General features: G+C 31.1%; 1 protein-coding gene across 3 annotated transcripts in view; it reads right to left on the bottom strand.

Annotated features, from left to right (window-relative positions):
- Nucleotides 1-16,893, bottom strand: part of Kat60 (katanin p60) — a 66,845-nt gene that overhangs the window by 3,456 nt on the left and 46,496 nt on the right. For all 3 annotated transcript variants that reach the window (XM_085823976.1, XM_035367921.2, XM_085823975.1), the window contains 2 exons: nucleotides 10,999-11,124; nucleotides 5,095-5,221 (listed from right to left, as the gene is read on the bottom strand). In XM_085823976.1, the coding sequence (XP_085680102.1) occupies nucleotides 5,095-5,221; nucleotides 10,999-11,124 (253 nt within the window). The remainder of the gene's footprint in view (nucleotides 1-5,094; nucleotides 5,222-10,998; nucleotides 11,125-16,893) is intronic.

Genomic DNA, 16,893 nt, shown 5'->3' with positions numbered 1-16,893 from the left:
AAGCTCTACTCTGAGTCCTATATATTTAATACTTCAATTTTTTTCTGAAAGTTAACTTATAACACTAATTAAATAAGTAATTGATTGTAACGAATTCTAATTTTTATTTCATGAATTAAGCAGTCGGTTCTTGCCAACAGATATATAATTGTAAAAGACTTTTCCAGTAAAAATATTGCACTGGAAGAAATATTTTAAATATGCAGAACAACAAATTACAATAGCTATAATGATTACAGTTCTGAAGCCTCAACACAACACATTTTCTGCAAAACGGGATGCAAACTCATCCAATGCACACAAATTAGTTTTACAAACTCATCCAAACACAGGAAACATAATTACATATAAATTATTATGTAATCAGTTGTCCAAATTAAACAATAGCTGAGTAGAAAAAGCATTTAAAACACTTTTGTTGCCAATTACGTAGGTTATGTTCATAGTTATTGCCATGACATGAAAGTAGACTACCCATATGCTAACTTATTTATAAGATATAAGATTTAAAAAAGGTAATAACAGATTATTATGAGGATTGCATTGATTGCTAAGCTTTTAATAAGACAATACAGTCAAAAGTCGTTAATTCGGACACCCATAATCCAGACCTCAAAGCTAAAAACTTTCTGCGCATGCACCGCGTTAGCACATGCGCACAGGCGTTTTATGCGTGCGCGTAAGACCTTGACTACTGCTCATATGCGTGTGCGCAAGTGCAGAATACGTTTTCGCCTGCGCATTTAATGTATAACGGACGGTGTAAGCTAAAATTATCTAATTATCTATTTCACTTAATGTTAATGATTGCGTTGTTTCTTAATCTTCGAATTGGATCCCGCTTATTATTTTTTGCAGACTGTAAGAGCAATTTTATAAAAGTAAACTTGAACTTTCGATTATGTCAAATAGAATTTCCGATGCTGGAACTTCCAAAGGATCTACAAAACGAAAGTATGTTTCGATGTCCATCAAACAAAAAGTGGAATTGCTGCAAAAAATGGATAAATACATGAAGAATGTGATAGAGAGGTTAGTGAAAACGAAAAAATTTCGATTGACAAGTTAGTCGGTATTCTCGGTACAGCAATTAACGGGACTTGAACAGCGGAACTTTGTAACTGAACAAGAAATTATGTCTTTTTATAGAATTAAAGGGAAAGTATTATCACATAAAACGAAGCAACTTAAACAACTTACATTGAAAGAAATGTTTAATAAAGTAAACAAATAAATATTAAGCCTTTTTTTTGTAAATTTTGATACCCTTTAGATCATAAATGTTCTTTATTTTATAAATTACTGTTTCATATTTTTAATTTTAGAATTTCTGCATGCCATCTTACGAGATTTAAACTGATGATCTATAATCCGGAAAAATCGATAATCCGGAATCGCCGAAGTCCCGACGAGTCCGGATTAATGACTTTTGACTGTATAAACATATATGTATATATAACAAATTAATTTAGTACAAGAAAATTACAATGATATTATTACAAGCAATTTTTTTTATGCATTAACCATTTACAGTATATAGTTACATAAGCATAACAATATGTTATGTATATTGTCATAGAAAACACTACAGTGCAACGTTAATTACTGTCCTGTAACCTGAAAAATGCATTCACGGGCCATTTTTTGGAGAAAAATTCTTATATATTGCACTCCTGCAGACAGGAACTAAAATGCTTGGTAACTTCCCAACCAACTGTACTCATAGGCTTCTGTAACACTAGCAGTCAATTTGGATGTTGCTGCAAATGCCGTACAACATCCAATGGTGGGTAGGCAGAATGATATTGTCCTCCTCACTTTCGCCTGGCAATATTTCTCGCATCTCAGACATAACTGCATGTACAGCAGATTCATCGGAGCACCCATGGCAACATCATCATATGCATTAACAAACTCCTCAAACTAACACCATGATTTGCATCCTTTTGTAGACTAATCCATTCATCAGGTGAAGTGGTATTGTTGTCAATATCTAAGTCATGAACAGGATTAGTCTCCTGACATGACATCACAATATATACAAAATTGCTAAAACAGTTCTGTATATACTGTGATGTCAATCCAAGTTTTCTTTTGTTGAGAAAATAAAGTACTATTTACATTTTTAAAACAATGGTTTCTTGAACTTATCGATCATCAAGGATGGTGTTTATCATTGCCATCTGCATAACACTGAACAATAGTTAAATGTTGTTTATTGCACACTCCACAGTAATTATCACTATTTATTCTGAGGGAAGTAGTCGGGACTTCGGCGATTCCGGATTATCGATTTTTCCGGATTATAGATCATCAGTTTAAATCTCGTAAGATGCCATGCAGAAATTCTAAAATTAAAAATATGAAACCGTAATTTATGAAATAAAGAACAATTATGATCAAAAGGGTATCAAAATTTACAAAAAAAAAAAGCTTAATATTTATTTGTTTGTTTACTTTATTAAACATTTCTTTCAATGTAAATTGTTTAAGTTGCTTCGTTTTATATGATAATACTTTCTCTTTAATTCTATAAAAAGACATAATTTCTTGTTCAGTTACTAAGTTCCGCTGTTCAAGTCCCGTTAATTGCTGTGCCGAGAATACCGACTAACATGTCAATCGAAATTTTTTCGTTTTCACTAACCTCTCTGTCACATTCTTCATGTCTTTATCCATTTTTTGCAGCAATTCCACTTTTTGTTTGTTGGACATCGAAACATACTTTCGTTTTGTAGATCCTTTGGAAGTTCCAGCATCGGAAATTCTATTTGACATAATCGAAAGTTCAAGTTTACTTTTGTAAAATTGCTCTTACAGTCTGGAAAAAATAATAAGCGGGATCCAATTCGAAGATTAAGAAACAATGCAATCATTAACATTAACTGAAATAGATAATTAGATAATTTTAGCTTACACCGTCTGTTATGCATTAAACGCGCAGGCGCACACGCATATGAGCAGTAGTTGTTGGCAGTGGTGATAAAAGCAAAATATGTTTTTGCTTCCCTTAAATAAAGCTAAGACTAAACTAAATAAAATTCTTGCTTTATTCCATAAATAAAATAAAAGAGCTAACACTGTAGCCTTTACATTTAAAATCATTTAGTGAAAGCAAACTAGCATAAAGCTAACTGATAATCACACAAGAGAACAAGAAACACAAGAACCATTTGCCGATACCGGCGTACATATATATATACTCGGCCAACCTGCTGATCTTGACGTCATCGGCCAATCAGCGGCAACCACGTTAGCTTACCGCCGATCGACCTCCGATCAAAATTTGCATGCGGAAAACTAAAGCCAACAGTAGTCAAGGTCTTACGCGCACGCGCAAAATGCCTGTGCGCATGTGCCAACGCGGCGCATGCGCAGAAAATTTTTAGCTTTGAGGTCCGGATTATGGGTGTCCGAATTAACGACTTTTGACTGTATGTACTAGTTTTTTTTTTTTTTTAATTAAGCTAACAAATTTTAAAAAATCTTTTTTTTTTTTTAATTGCATCTCATCAGCTACTTTCAAATCATACATTTGGCCTGCATGCAATCCGAGTTTGACATATAGTATATATAGATGGATTATAGTTTGATGTTTTGTATGTCAATAGGTTTGGAAACTTTTCCTGCCTTTTATCTCTCTATGCTCCTGAAGATAAGTACATAATGACTTTCAATAGGAGACAAAGGAAGTTCAAATTATTACTTTTAAAAAATAAATTAATGTGAAAAAGTGACTGGCAATCCAATCTAGGCCATAACTCAGTCCAGCTTTTGACATCAACTGCAATGACTCCAAGACAAATAAGTAGTATTAATGGACTACTGAGCACTGCAGTATTCCTAGAAACAAGCATATTTTCTTGCACACAGAACATGAAACTGCTACATTAACATACTCCAAAAATCCCTGTATGATTTAGTTAAATGGTATATCACAGTGTTCCTTAAACTGTGGTCCTCAAAACCAGGCTTCATAGTCATTCTAAATTTGTAAAACTGTTCTATTATTTGTAAACAAAACTAGCATAATTTTACATCATTTCTTATTGATGGAACAGGAAACTAACAGTGAAGATGTGCTTATTTGAGAACCATAAAAATGAACTTAACGAGAAAGAGCTGCAAGCAATCGTAAAAGAAATACATGATGAGAAGAAGATGGAAGGGAAAAAAAAAAAAAAAATTATCATACTTACCTGAACTGCAAAATTTGTGCAAAACGGAATATGGCACAAAGTTCCGCATAATGTTATCACCCCGATAAAGAAGCAGCAAGCTACAGCAGAGGTATTTTCAATGACAATGTCACATCTTGCTTTAAAAACATCTTAAAATGTACATACACATTTAGTGTCTAAATGAAAGTGGACACATTTTAAGTGAAATAAAGACCCAGTGAGAGCCAAGCAAAGTCTAGAAATGCTTAGATACAAAGAAGCAAAGAAATGATGAAAGAAAATACCCTCCCTAAAGAGAGTTATCTGATGCTTTTATGGAAGGAAATTTTGCATCCAAACTATAACATCATATTCGTCATTTTCCACATAAGGTGTTCACTCACCTTCCTACAGATATAATAAAATAAAGTGTTTGTATATTTCATCTGTTTAATATTGTGTTTATTTTATCATTATTATTACTTTATAAATTTACTGATTTCTACGGGTTTTAGATTATGAAATAGTACACCGAGTATTGTTGTAAAGTGTAAATGGGTAATTATTTGTAGGGTAGGAACAAATTAATCTATTTTATATTAATTGCTATGGAAAAAACTTTTCGGTTGATGACTTCATGAATGAATTATATTCTTCAACCAAAGCTTCATTCTATTGGGTTACAGGATTATCCCATTCAATGTAATATTTTAACTTTTCTAGCACCTTTTTTTTACACACAGATAAAATTACAGAACAATCATTTTAGATATGCAGATGAATACATACAAAGCAAATAACATTAGTTTCTTCAATGAGACTACTGTGATAGAAAAATACTAATAGCTTTTTAGACATATCAAAATTTTTCAGAAATTCAAAACAAAATATCTTCAGTTTGAATACATGTCTCAGAGAAATTTTTGGGTTTTACCTGCAAACATTAGTAATATCAGCACCAGAATATCCTTCTAAGCTATTTGCAACCTCTTCCAAGTCCAACTCTGGATCTACTTCGACTTCTCTAAGATTTATTTTTAAAAGTGCTTCTCTACCAGCAGCTGTAGAGAAAATAAAATGTTGTAGAATTAGCTGCAATATCTCACATGATACTAACCCATAAGAGATACAATACACAGAGAAATTTGAAAACTGAAAATAGAATTAAATATAAATATATATATGTATATTACATACTTTTAGACATAAATTATATAATTTGAAGATTTGCTTGCTAAATTTTACAAATTTTTTAATTTCATTTATAAAGATAATAAATTTGTGTTACAAATTTATACATACATTATTTGACATTTTTGTTTGATTTCAGTCACTAAAAATTACAATCAAGCATACCTGACATTTTAAAACTATTTCTTTCTGCACCAGGCATCTATCTTTCAGCTCTATGTAAATATTACTCAACTGGATTTTGTTTCAAAATTTTACTTCAGCAACAACATATCAAATCCAGAAACGTAATTGTTCTCCCAACTATTTAAAATAATATATTGTATTTAAAACTATCCTTTGTAGAAAATAAAGTGCAATCCCTCCCCCAAACCATGCAACTGATTTTCATGATAATCATTTGGTTCTAAATTCTAATGAGAAGCAACAGTTACCAACTGTTCTATATAAGCAGCTTTTCTGAAATGTTCTTACCTTATACCTAGATAATCTTCTCATTTTTTATATAGCCAGTAATGCATTTTATTTGTAAGCACACAATTAAACTTTCGGCTTTTTGATTTTACAAGAAGCATTTACACTTTCCTGATATATTAAGCAAGTTTTTAATAATCAAGATAGCAGTCTTAGCCGAGATTGATTTTTTTATAAACTTTTATTTAGTTCACTCATGGTGTTTCACTGTGAGTGCAATTTTATCATCAGTTTTTAATTTACTTCTTGATAGGCTATCAAGTTCAAATTTTGTACACACAAATTTGTAAATTTGCTTCGTGGCCCACATGAGGACAATGAATAATTGTCAGTTTGAGACTACTGAATCAGATCACTTTAATTAAACCAATGTATGAGGGCTATTCAGAAAGTAACTTATGTTTCGCATTACCAAAATGGGACAGTAGCATCCCCATTTGGGTGTCAAAGTGTCTACTGAATTCTTGCGCGTTTGGCTGTAATTGTGGGCGGTAGGTGTTGCCTCTGCTTTGTTCACACTTTGAATGTTCAAAATGAGTGCACTAATATGAAATCCCAACAGTTGTGAAGTGTGATCAGTGATTGGATTTTTGGTCACAAAAAAAGCGAGACCAGTTAAAATTGATTGGGAACTTTGTACGGTGAATGGAAACGGCATAATGAGTGAAGCCAGAGTGAGACAATGGTCCATCATGTTTACAAATAGCCGCACTAATGTTCACAAGGAAGCGCAAAGTGGTTGGCCGAGCTCTGTTAATGCTGAACTGGTAGAGAAAATCGATGAAGTGATTTGCGGAAATTGCCGTTTCACAATTTTGGAGCTCTCACTCGAGTTTCCTCAAATTTCACAAAATTTGCTGTTTAGTGTTGAGACACAAGATCTCGGCTATCCCAAGTTTTGTACCAGATGGGTACCGAAACTCTTGTCAGATGACCATAAAAAGCAGCGCATGGCACAGCTCTGACATTTCTCGAGGTGTACCATGAACTTGGTGAATTACTTCTTGATCATGTCCCAATAGCACACTACATTGCAAACTGGGTCCGAGAGGTTGTAAAATGGTCATGGTAACTTTTACGATGTCTTTACAATGTTGCAATGATGCAAAATATTTGCCGTGCATTTTGGCAATTTGATGACATCGCTGAAACGTCATGATATGACCGCTTTTAGACGTGGTCGTTTTAGCAATTTTCTCCTAATTCATCAGCATTATTTTTAGAATGAAAAGAGACTAAATCTACCTCTTCAAGAATCTGAAGTCCGCATAAGATTTACTTTGTAATGTTTCATTACTTCATTTCATCTAAATATATTAATCTAAGGTAGATTCATCTAATGAAATATAAATTTAATATAGATAAATTACTAATAAATGTTGGCATAAAAATTACAGAAACTGTATATTGCTCTTTAACAGGTGACATTCCATGTACATTATTTACCTTACTGGATGCTTAATAAACGAACATCTCCAGGTTTTGCGCTCTTTGGCTAGCTGCCAGATTCGAAGTTTATAGTATGCAGAAGTTCAAGTTTGAAGAATTTAACTGCGCAGTTACTTGAAAGCTAAACTTTCTAGCTAAGTGGCGAACAGCGGTAAACGGAACGGAAAGATTCCAGCAATTCTTTCAAGTAATTTGGTAAAGATGCAATCTGTAAGGCATTTAAAAGACTGACTTCATGTGTGAAATTGAATCAAGCAATGATTGATATAAATAATACTGCTTATATTAAAAGTAAATATCAATGTCACTGTCAATCAAAGAATGCACCATGAATCTTCTCAATGTTCTGTCCCTATCTACTTACTTCAACTGCCTTCAGAAAATCAATTTGCATTGCTGTGAGCTCCTGTTTGGAAGCCTCTGATCTGAGGAAAAATCATCGTGAGAATGTGGAATTTTTGCTTTTTTTTTTTTTTTTTTTTTTTTTTTTTTTTTTGTGAATATGTGCTCTACAAGAAAACACCAAAATTTTGGATACATCATTTTAAAAATATTGAATGCAACAAGTTACAATGGTAAGCATGAATATAGTGTTCGTGAAATTGTGTTCTGTTTTGGTGTTTTACGCGTTGTGAGTGATAACATTTTGGATACATCATTTAAAAAATATTGAATGCAATGAGTTGCAATGCTAATCATAAAATAGTGTTCGTGAAATTGTGTTCTGTTTTGGTGTTTTATGTGTTGCGGGTGATTAAAAAGTAATACGGTGGTTTGTGCCTCAGTTATAATGTCCTAAGTGCTATATCGTATATCATGCATATTAATGGATTATTGTGTTCATATTGAAAGGTTTGTTCTCAGAATTAATTCATATAAAAGCAAAAATAACATACAATGGTAAGGCAATTTCTGGTTTTGCTGCGATTACAATCAAGTGCAGAAGCAACAACAATTCAAGCTGTTATGGTATGTTCATTATTTTCAAAATGCAAATAAATTATTGGACTGGTACCAGTGCTTAATATGACTGCTGAAGATGAATTAGATATATGTAACAGCAAGAAGCAGTACATTTAAAATTAATAATAATGCACATTATATACTATGTTGTCTTTTGTATATAGTATGCAGAAAAGTTTAATGATTTTAAACAGTGTATGAAACGTATGATCGAAAAAATAGTGTTAAAGAAACATTAGCATTTCTATAAAATATTGTAATCTATAATTATGTGATATTTTTAATTGTGTAATATTAAAAAACACTAAATATTTTTTATTGATTGCAAATTGCAGTATTATTACTTTTTGGTATCTATTCTTCCAGACACTGTGTAATTCGCATTTTTTTAAATATTGCCACTATTGTATGTTTATTAGATTATCGCAATAAATGAATGTTGGAAATTAGGTTTTATTTATTGTCTTTGCTTACTTTTTATGTGCTTATGATAAAGAAATTCATAATAAATAGAAACAAAAAGTTTCATTGTGTGCTACTAAACATACTTAGCTTACTATCATATACTATATTATTTAAATTATTTCTGTACAGTAACAAAAGGTAAGTCATTCATTATAAAAAGTGCATGAATTAATCATTGTAATCTACCACTATTCTAAAATGTAGAAACTAAAACTAAGTAAATACATTAACATATGATTGAAAGAAATGATGTTAAGAAACATCAGTATTACTAGTAAATACTGCAATCCATAATTATTGCACTTTTCATTGCTTACTATTTAAAAAACACAAATAATTTTTTATTAATTGGAAATTTTAGTTCTGTTACCTTCTTTCTGATATTTATACTTTCAAACACTACTAGTTCATGCTTTTTCTTAAATAGTGCTGTCATATGTGTTGTTTGTTAGGTTATTATTTCATTTTAGATATGAATATGAGAAGTTTTTTTTTTTTTTTTTTTAGATTTAGGTATATTTTTGTATGAAATATTTTTGATCATATTTATTAACTGCTTTATACAGTCTTTCATTTGCATATCTTGGAGATCTAGAAGTTAATGGTTATATTTTTTGCTATGAAAGGCAAAAAAATTTATACTTGAGTTCAGGTAAAATACTGGTTAAGTTACCTTAAGAACCGCCTCCTGATTTATCATGACAGGGGCAATTTTCAGTGTCTCTGAGATTTAACAGAAATAAATGTGATAACACTGTTATAATCAAAAACACTCTTTTGTTACCCACATATATAGCTTTACTCTTATTTATATGTCTAATTGAGTATTATTTACTTAAAACCTACTATTAATGTTATATATTTATAATAACCACTTTCATAATTACTCTCACTTAAGGAAAGAAATGATGAAATCTTAAATAACCGTAACTTAGAATTTAAGTTATGAAATCTTAAATAATTGTAACTTAGAATAGTTATTTAAAAAAATATAATTTTAAGTTATTTAAGTTATTTAAAAATATAGTTTAAACTACTGAAAATAATTAAGCTATTATTAATTATGCATATTTAGTCTAAAGAGAAAAAAATTATTATCTTCTGGTTTTCAGGAAATGATAAAATATTTAAACTTTAGATGAATACAAAATTTTAAAAAAGAAGAAAAATATATTAATTATTAAGCTTATTTTTCTGCGTAAATCAATATGTAACACAAGGACATAATAACGACATTTTCACAACTGTTGCAAAAAGGTGGAATTTGGCGAACATTTAGGCGTCTTTAAGACGTCATGATACGATGCTTTCACAACCAAAATATCGCCTGACTCAAATAAAGATGCAATAACAACGTCTATGCGACAAAAACCTCATCTGCAAAGACATCTTTGCAACGGTTGCAAAACAGTGGATGTTCGCGGACATCTGGGTGTCTTAAAGACAATATATCGCAACGTTTTTTCAATGACATCCGCGACGAATGATGTTGCTATGCTACTTGGGCTCATAACAGAAGATGAGACTTGAGTAAAGTTTGTGACTTGTGAGACAAAACTATGGAGTATCTCCCAGAAAAACCAAGGAAATATTTGCAAAAATTTTCATCAAGAAAGGTCATAGGAACTATTTTCTGGGACAAGGAAGGTGGGCTTCTGGTGGATTATTTTGAACATACAGAAACAATAAACAGTGAGAGATACTGTGAAACATTAAAGAAATTAACAACAGCGATACAAAACAAGCATCGAGGAACAAGCATTGAGTTCCAAGGTTTTTTTTTCATTCATGACAATGCACGCTTCCACACAGCCATTCAAACTCGGCGGTCCTTGTAAGGTTTCGGGAGTTATTTGATCATCCACCGTACAGTCCGGACCTTGCTCCTAGCGATTTCCACTTGTTTCCCCACATGAAGACCTTGCTTGCAACACAGCGCTTTGATGATGATTAGGAAATGCATGCAGGCGTTCATGTATGGTTGAAGTCTCAGGCAAGAACATTCTATGACGATGGAATTAACAAGCTTGGGTACCATTATGATAAGTGTCTTATGGAGATTATGAAGAAAAATAGCTGAATAGTGTGCCTTTCAAATTTAAGTAATAAAAAATTACTTTTTTTTTTAATTCCAAAACAAGCTACTTTCTGAATAGCCTACATATAGAGAAAATTTTCCAATCATAACCCAGTTCGTTGTGAAGATAATGTAGAGCTTTGAAGTGCAACAAAATATTTTGCATATTCTGACATTTTAAAGGCACCTAGTCCCTTAAAATTAGTTAGAAATACTTACCATTTGGAAGTGGAATATAAATTCGCTTCTCCAACCTCCTTCGCAAAGCTTCATCTATGTCCCATGGAAAATTAGTTGCTGCTAACACCATTACGACTTTGCTAGGATCTTCTGTACTAGTAATACCTATGAAACAAGCATAATTTAAAAAGTTGCAGGATGCATTAAAGGGTTTATGAAAATGCCGACTGATGCTATTATCATATGGGACATTTTTTTAAAACTATTTCTTAAACTAGTGTAAGTTCATATTTCAAATTAAGAAATTAATTAAATTAGTACTACTGGGTACAAATCCTGTCCTATGTGTTGACTGCTCTTGATTGGATTAGTAGCCCAGGAACTTAAGTACAAAATTTCCTGTGTAGATGAAATGCTGTTAGGGGACATGTGTGTAAAATAGGCTTGATCGGAGGTATGTCTTCTTGTGTATGCAGAGTGTAAAAGAACAGTTTCTGACAATCTCTAGTGCTGACAGATCTATCAAAGAATCAATTCAAGCTCATGGATCAATGGTTCTTTGGTTCAGTGAGTGACAGAATAGGATCTCCTAAGTTATGTTTATTGTGTGCCCTGGTTTTCCATGAATTGAGAGCCATATTTCATTTTGTATAAAACACAAACAAAGGTGGGGGTAAAAATTAAAGAACAGTAACCTAAAGGTGTTTTCCATTCTCTAAAAGCCCAAACAGGATGAATTTACAAATTAGTAATTTTTCAGTTGAAAACTGCATAAATTCTAGAAAAAAGGTTGAGAAATACTCAAAATTTTCAGTTTAAGGTATTCAGAAAGTTTGTTATAAATTTCCCACATTCACATTTTATATTGTTCACACATCTAAAACAATACAAAATAATGCTGTTTTGAAAATTGCATGAGACTGGAAGTTCATTTGTTATAAGCTGAATAAGTTATAGTGGGAATTGATTGCAATGGTAATATAACACTAACATTTTTTTTAACTCTTCCTCAGTTTTCAAAAATAAAATCTTTTGGAAATCCACCACAGTTACTGTCATTATTCTCCAAATATCATCTACACTTTATTTTTAAGCCTGAAAGTAGTATTAGTCTCAAAATGTGATTTTGCTTTGTTTTACTTTAATGCATTGTTTTTCTTTTCATTTTAGTCTGTTACCATTCAGAAAAATGTTTGGTATTTAGTTCCAAATTTAATCCAAATTTAGTTAAATTGTTGCTGACTAACAAACTAAGCTATTTAAAAATAACAGATGCAGTTCTTAAGAATAGTATTTTTTTTTAAACTTTTGAATCAGATTCTGTTAAAATAAATAAAAATGCATTTATAATATATCTTATTAAAAACATTAAATATTTTTACAGAATAGCATTACATAATTTTTCATTCTAATATGTTGTTTAATTTTTCATTTGAGTCTGTTACAATTCAGTAAAATATAAGATATCTTTCAAATTTAATCTGTCTGTTACTGAGAGACAGACTAGGTTATTTAAAAACAATGGTATCTGTTCTCAAGAAAATTATTTTTTTACTTTTTAATCTGATTGATTTAAATAAAAATGCATTTAATTCATCTAATTAAAAACATTTAAAATTTTTATGGAATAACATTACAGTGGAACCTCGAGATATGAGCACCTCTATATACGAGAAATTCGAGATACGAGGAAAGTATGAGCGAAACATTTGTATCTAAATATAAGCACTGACTCGAGTAACGAGCAATGAGCCAGGCTGTTGTAATGCGTGGCGCCATTTGCCTATCCGGTTCTACTAGGAGAATCTCCTCGTCGGATCACTCGGTGTTCTTCAATTTACCTGTTTGTGAGCTTGTGAATCAATTGTTTATTATATTTAACGTAAAAATAATTATTTCATGATGCCTCTCAAGACGATTGTTGCCTCAGATAGTGCTGCAAAGGAAAATAAGGAAGCCATGGCCGTTGAAATCAAGAAAGTAATCATAGACAAACATAAGCGTGGTATAAAAGTGAGAAAATTGGCGAAGACTTACAGCCTTTCGACATCGACGATCTGCACTATTCTGAAGATGAAAAAAAAAGAAAAAAAAGAAATTAAGAAACCTGATGTAGCCAAAGGAGTTACCGTTACTTCTAAGCACCGTCCAAAACTCTAGATGTTGAGAAGGTGTTGTTGGTGTGGATTAATGAGAAGCAGTTAAAAGGCTGGTGTCGGAAGCTATCATAAAGGTAAATTATGGTTATATTATTTACCAGCGTTATTTATTAGAAAAATTGATTTTTATGTTGACATTTTTAGGGGTACGGAACGCATTAACTGGATTTCCATTATTTTCAATGGGGAAATTTGTTTCTTTCTAGATATGAAAAATTCACTATACGAGCTCAATGCTGGAACAAATAAAACTCGTATCTTGGGGTTCCACTGAACATACTTTTCATACGTATAAAAGATTAGAGCATTCTCCTGTTAGTCTAAATGCCCATCTTCTAGCATCCTATAAAACGTTTTTCTATTCCACTTGGGTCATCATATTAAATTTTAGGAAAGCCCTTTTGAACAATCATTAAAAATCTGAACTCATTCAGATTTTTCTTTTTTTGATTTTGCTTAATTTACTATCATAACAAAAATATGATTTCACTATATTTATTTCCATGATTATCAATGTTATGTTTACTGGCATTCTTTTGGCAGAAAAAGTTTTATCAATGTCTCAATATCGTGATTTACAAAAATCACTGGCTTGGTGAGCAATATATCACCCAAAAACAGAAAATCTCAAAAGCAAGTAGTCAATATTTTTGGTACGTTTCAAAATTTAATTTCTGTTACTTATCTTCTGCAGCAGAACAGGTGATAAAATAGATTTAGTATCTTTCTGAACTGGTGACAAACAAATACTTACAGATCTGTGCAAATTTCAGAAACTTTAAAATATGTATTTACTTACTTTTATAAGTATTTTGTAAATTTGTTTTATAATTATTTGCATACTTAAAATAAGTATTTTGTACGATACTTATTGTACAATACAACAATAAATAAGTGTTTTCATAATAGTAAAATACTTATTAAGCTTAATATTTTCAATCTTCCATTAATGAGAAAATATTCTTTAGATGCTTGAGGTATTATTAACAGTCATCAATGATTTGTGGCCACCAGATAGAGTTTGCAAAAAAATGAATTTTCCAGTATGTGATACAGTCAAAAGTCTTTAATCAGGACTCGTCGGGACTTCGGCGATTCCGGATTATCGATTTTTCCGGATTATAGATCATCAGTTTAAATCTCGTAAGATGGCATGCAGAAATTATAAAACTAAAAATATGAAACCGTAATTTATAAAATAATGAGCAATTATGATCTAAAGGGTATCCAAATTTACCAAAAAAGAAGCCTAATATTTATTTGTTTACTTTATTAAACATTTCTTTTAACGCGCGGATGCATAAAGCATACCTTACTCATAGCCGTAATTAGAAAATTGCAACCAGAAAACTATGTGATTTGTATTCGTGATATTTATAATGACGAGGAATTTGATTTAAATCATATCAAAGACGGAGTACATCGAAATTAAATACTACATTTAGTAAGGAATTATAAGCCGACTAAAATAAAAACATCTACCCTGAAGATAACGATAGTGTTGACAGATCAACTTCCAGTTCATTCGGAACGGTTAGATAAACAAAAGATATGCTTTTATTCATTTTTTGTAGCAATTCGTTTTTTGTTTGATGGACATCGAAACATACTTTCGTTTTCTAGATCCTTTGGGAGCTCCAGCATCGGAAATTCTATTTGACATAATCGAAAGTTCAAGCTTACTTTTAGAAAATTGCTCTTACAGTCTGCAAAAAATAATAAGCCGGATCCAATTTGAAGATTAAGGAACAACGCAATTATCAACATTAACTGAAATAGATAATTAGATAATTTTAGCTTATACCGTCCGTCATACATTAAACGCGCACGCGAAAACGTATTCTGCACTTGCGCAGATGCATATGCGCAGTCGTAAATGTCTTGCGCACACGAGTAAAACGCCTATGCGCATGCGTCAGTGCGGCGCATGCGCAGAAAGATTTTAGCTTTGAGGTCCGGATTATAGATCATTCCGGATTACGGGTGTCCGAATTAACGACTTTTGACTGTAGTATTTAAATAAAATAATAAATATAATTTTCTGGTATCACGTTTTCATTTCGAATAAATTGCTTACAGATTTGTACTAAATGCAATACTTAATGTGCATATTACATATACATTAAATATCATATTTACAAGCTACTAGCTGTTGATTTATGTTGTTATTTTAAAGACACTGAAGACAAAACTTTATTAAACACTAGCAGCTTCACTGCCAGCCTTCGTCTGGCTTTTAACTGTACCGGAAAAATGGCTGAAGGGAACACCAAATGTTAAATTTAAAAACTGCGTAGAATTTTACTCTGCAGAACAACTTCATAAAAAATAGTTATTACGTATAACAAAATTACAATGAAATAAGCAATATCCCTTAATACAAATGTTAATTATCCATAAATAAATTAACCAACTTCCCTTTGCAAAATCTTAAGAACTCAAATGGTATAAAAGAGGTTAAGAACTTTGTTTCCTAAAAAAAAAAATCACTCAAAACTTTTAAATATCTTAAATCTTAAAAACAGTGCAATGAGCAATAAATAACATAAAAGAATACAAAAAACAAAATATTCTGAAAAGCAAAGTATAATTAATGATATTTTATCTTATATTTTCAAGAGAAAAAAAATTACAATGAAATAAGCTATATCCCATAATACAAATATTAATTATCCTAATAAAATAATTAACCAACTTTCCATTGAAGAAAAAATCATGCAAAACTTTTCAATATCTTACAAAGAGTGAAATAAGCAAAACATAACATGAAAGCAACTCAAAAAACAAAATTCTGCGCAGAATTAACTCTGCAGAACTTTATCAAAAAAAAAAAAAAAAAATCAATAAAAATGTATTATATATATAAAAAAATGACAATGAAATATGCCAATCTCTTAAAAACAGTGACATAAGAAATATGATGAAAAACTGTTGCCAAAACCATATTTCTAAAAGAATGAAACTATTCAAAATGATGCGATTTCATCAAAAATCTATCGACAATAATAAGACAGGAAAATTGTTGCCAAAATTACATTTTTAAAGATGTGAGATGTGTACTTGGAAGCTTCATTTAAATTTTTTTTTAAAAATACAAAATATTATCATTTTTCCAAAATTCTTTTTGTAAAAGCAGTCACAAGGATGAAAGTTTAACGTGTCCAAAAATCAAAGAAAAATAAACTGTACACTTTTAAAAATAAACTTTTTTAGAAAAAATCCCGTTGAAAAGATGTTAAGCTCCCTTTGTTAAATAAATTCGTATTTAATCGATTTATTGAAACACGAAATTTATTTTCTATAGCCCATTATGTCTCAAAATGACGCGATTTCGTCACAAAACATAAAATTTAAAAAAAAAAAAAATTCGAATTCGAATTTTGAACAAATCGCTTCGAGGTGCACTGGCTTTTGTCTAGATGGACCTATGTACCAAATTTTGTAGCCGTGGGTCTATTAGCTGATGCGCAGCGCGAATGAAAGACACACGCACAGATAAACTCTTTGTTTTATATGTAGAGATTACAAAAAATATCAATTTATATTAAATGCTACAATAAATACAAATTCATATTTAATTCCCTCTGTACGTCCCATTAAATAACTTGTGTTTTATAGATATCAAATGAACTGCTGATATTTATCATTTACCATTGTCTATTTCATTTTCATGGATGCTTATAACACTTGTCAACGAATCACACTTTCTTAGGCCCGAATTGTGGCAATGCTGATGCAAGATACAAAGGATAAGTACCCAGTTTCTTGTCTATGG

Source organism: Stegodyphus dumicola, chromosome 9 (assembly GCF_044657685.1).
Source record: "Stegodyphus dumicola isolate Sdum_Otavi_A_Nest chromosome 9, ASM4465768v1".
Taxonomy (NCBI): domain Eukaryota; kingdom Metazoa; phylum Arthropoda; class Arachnida; order Araneae; family Eresidae; genus Stegodyphus; species Stegodyphus dumicola.
The sequence above is the reverse complement of the archived record's forward strand: the minus strand, read 5'-3'. Positions and strand labels throughout refer to the sequence as shown.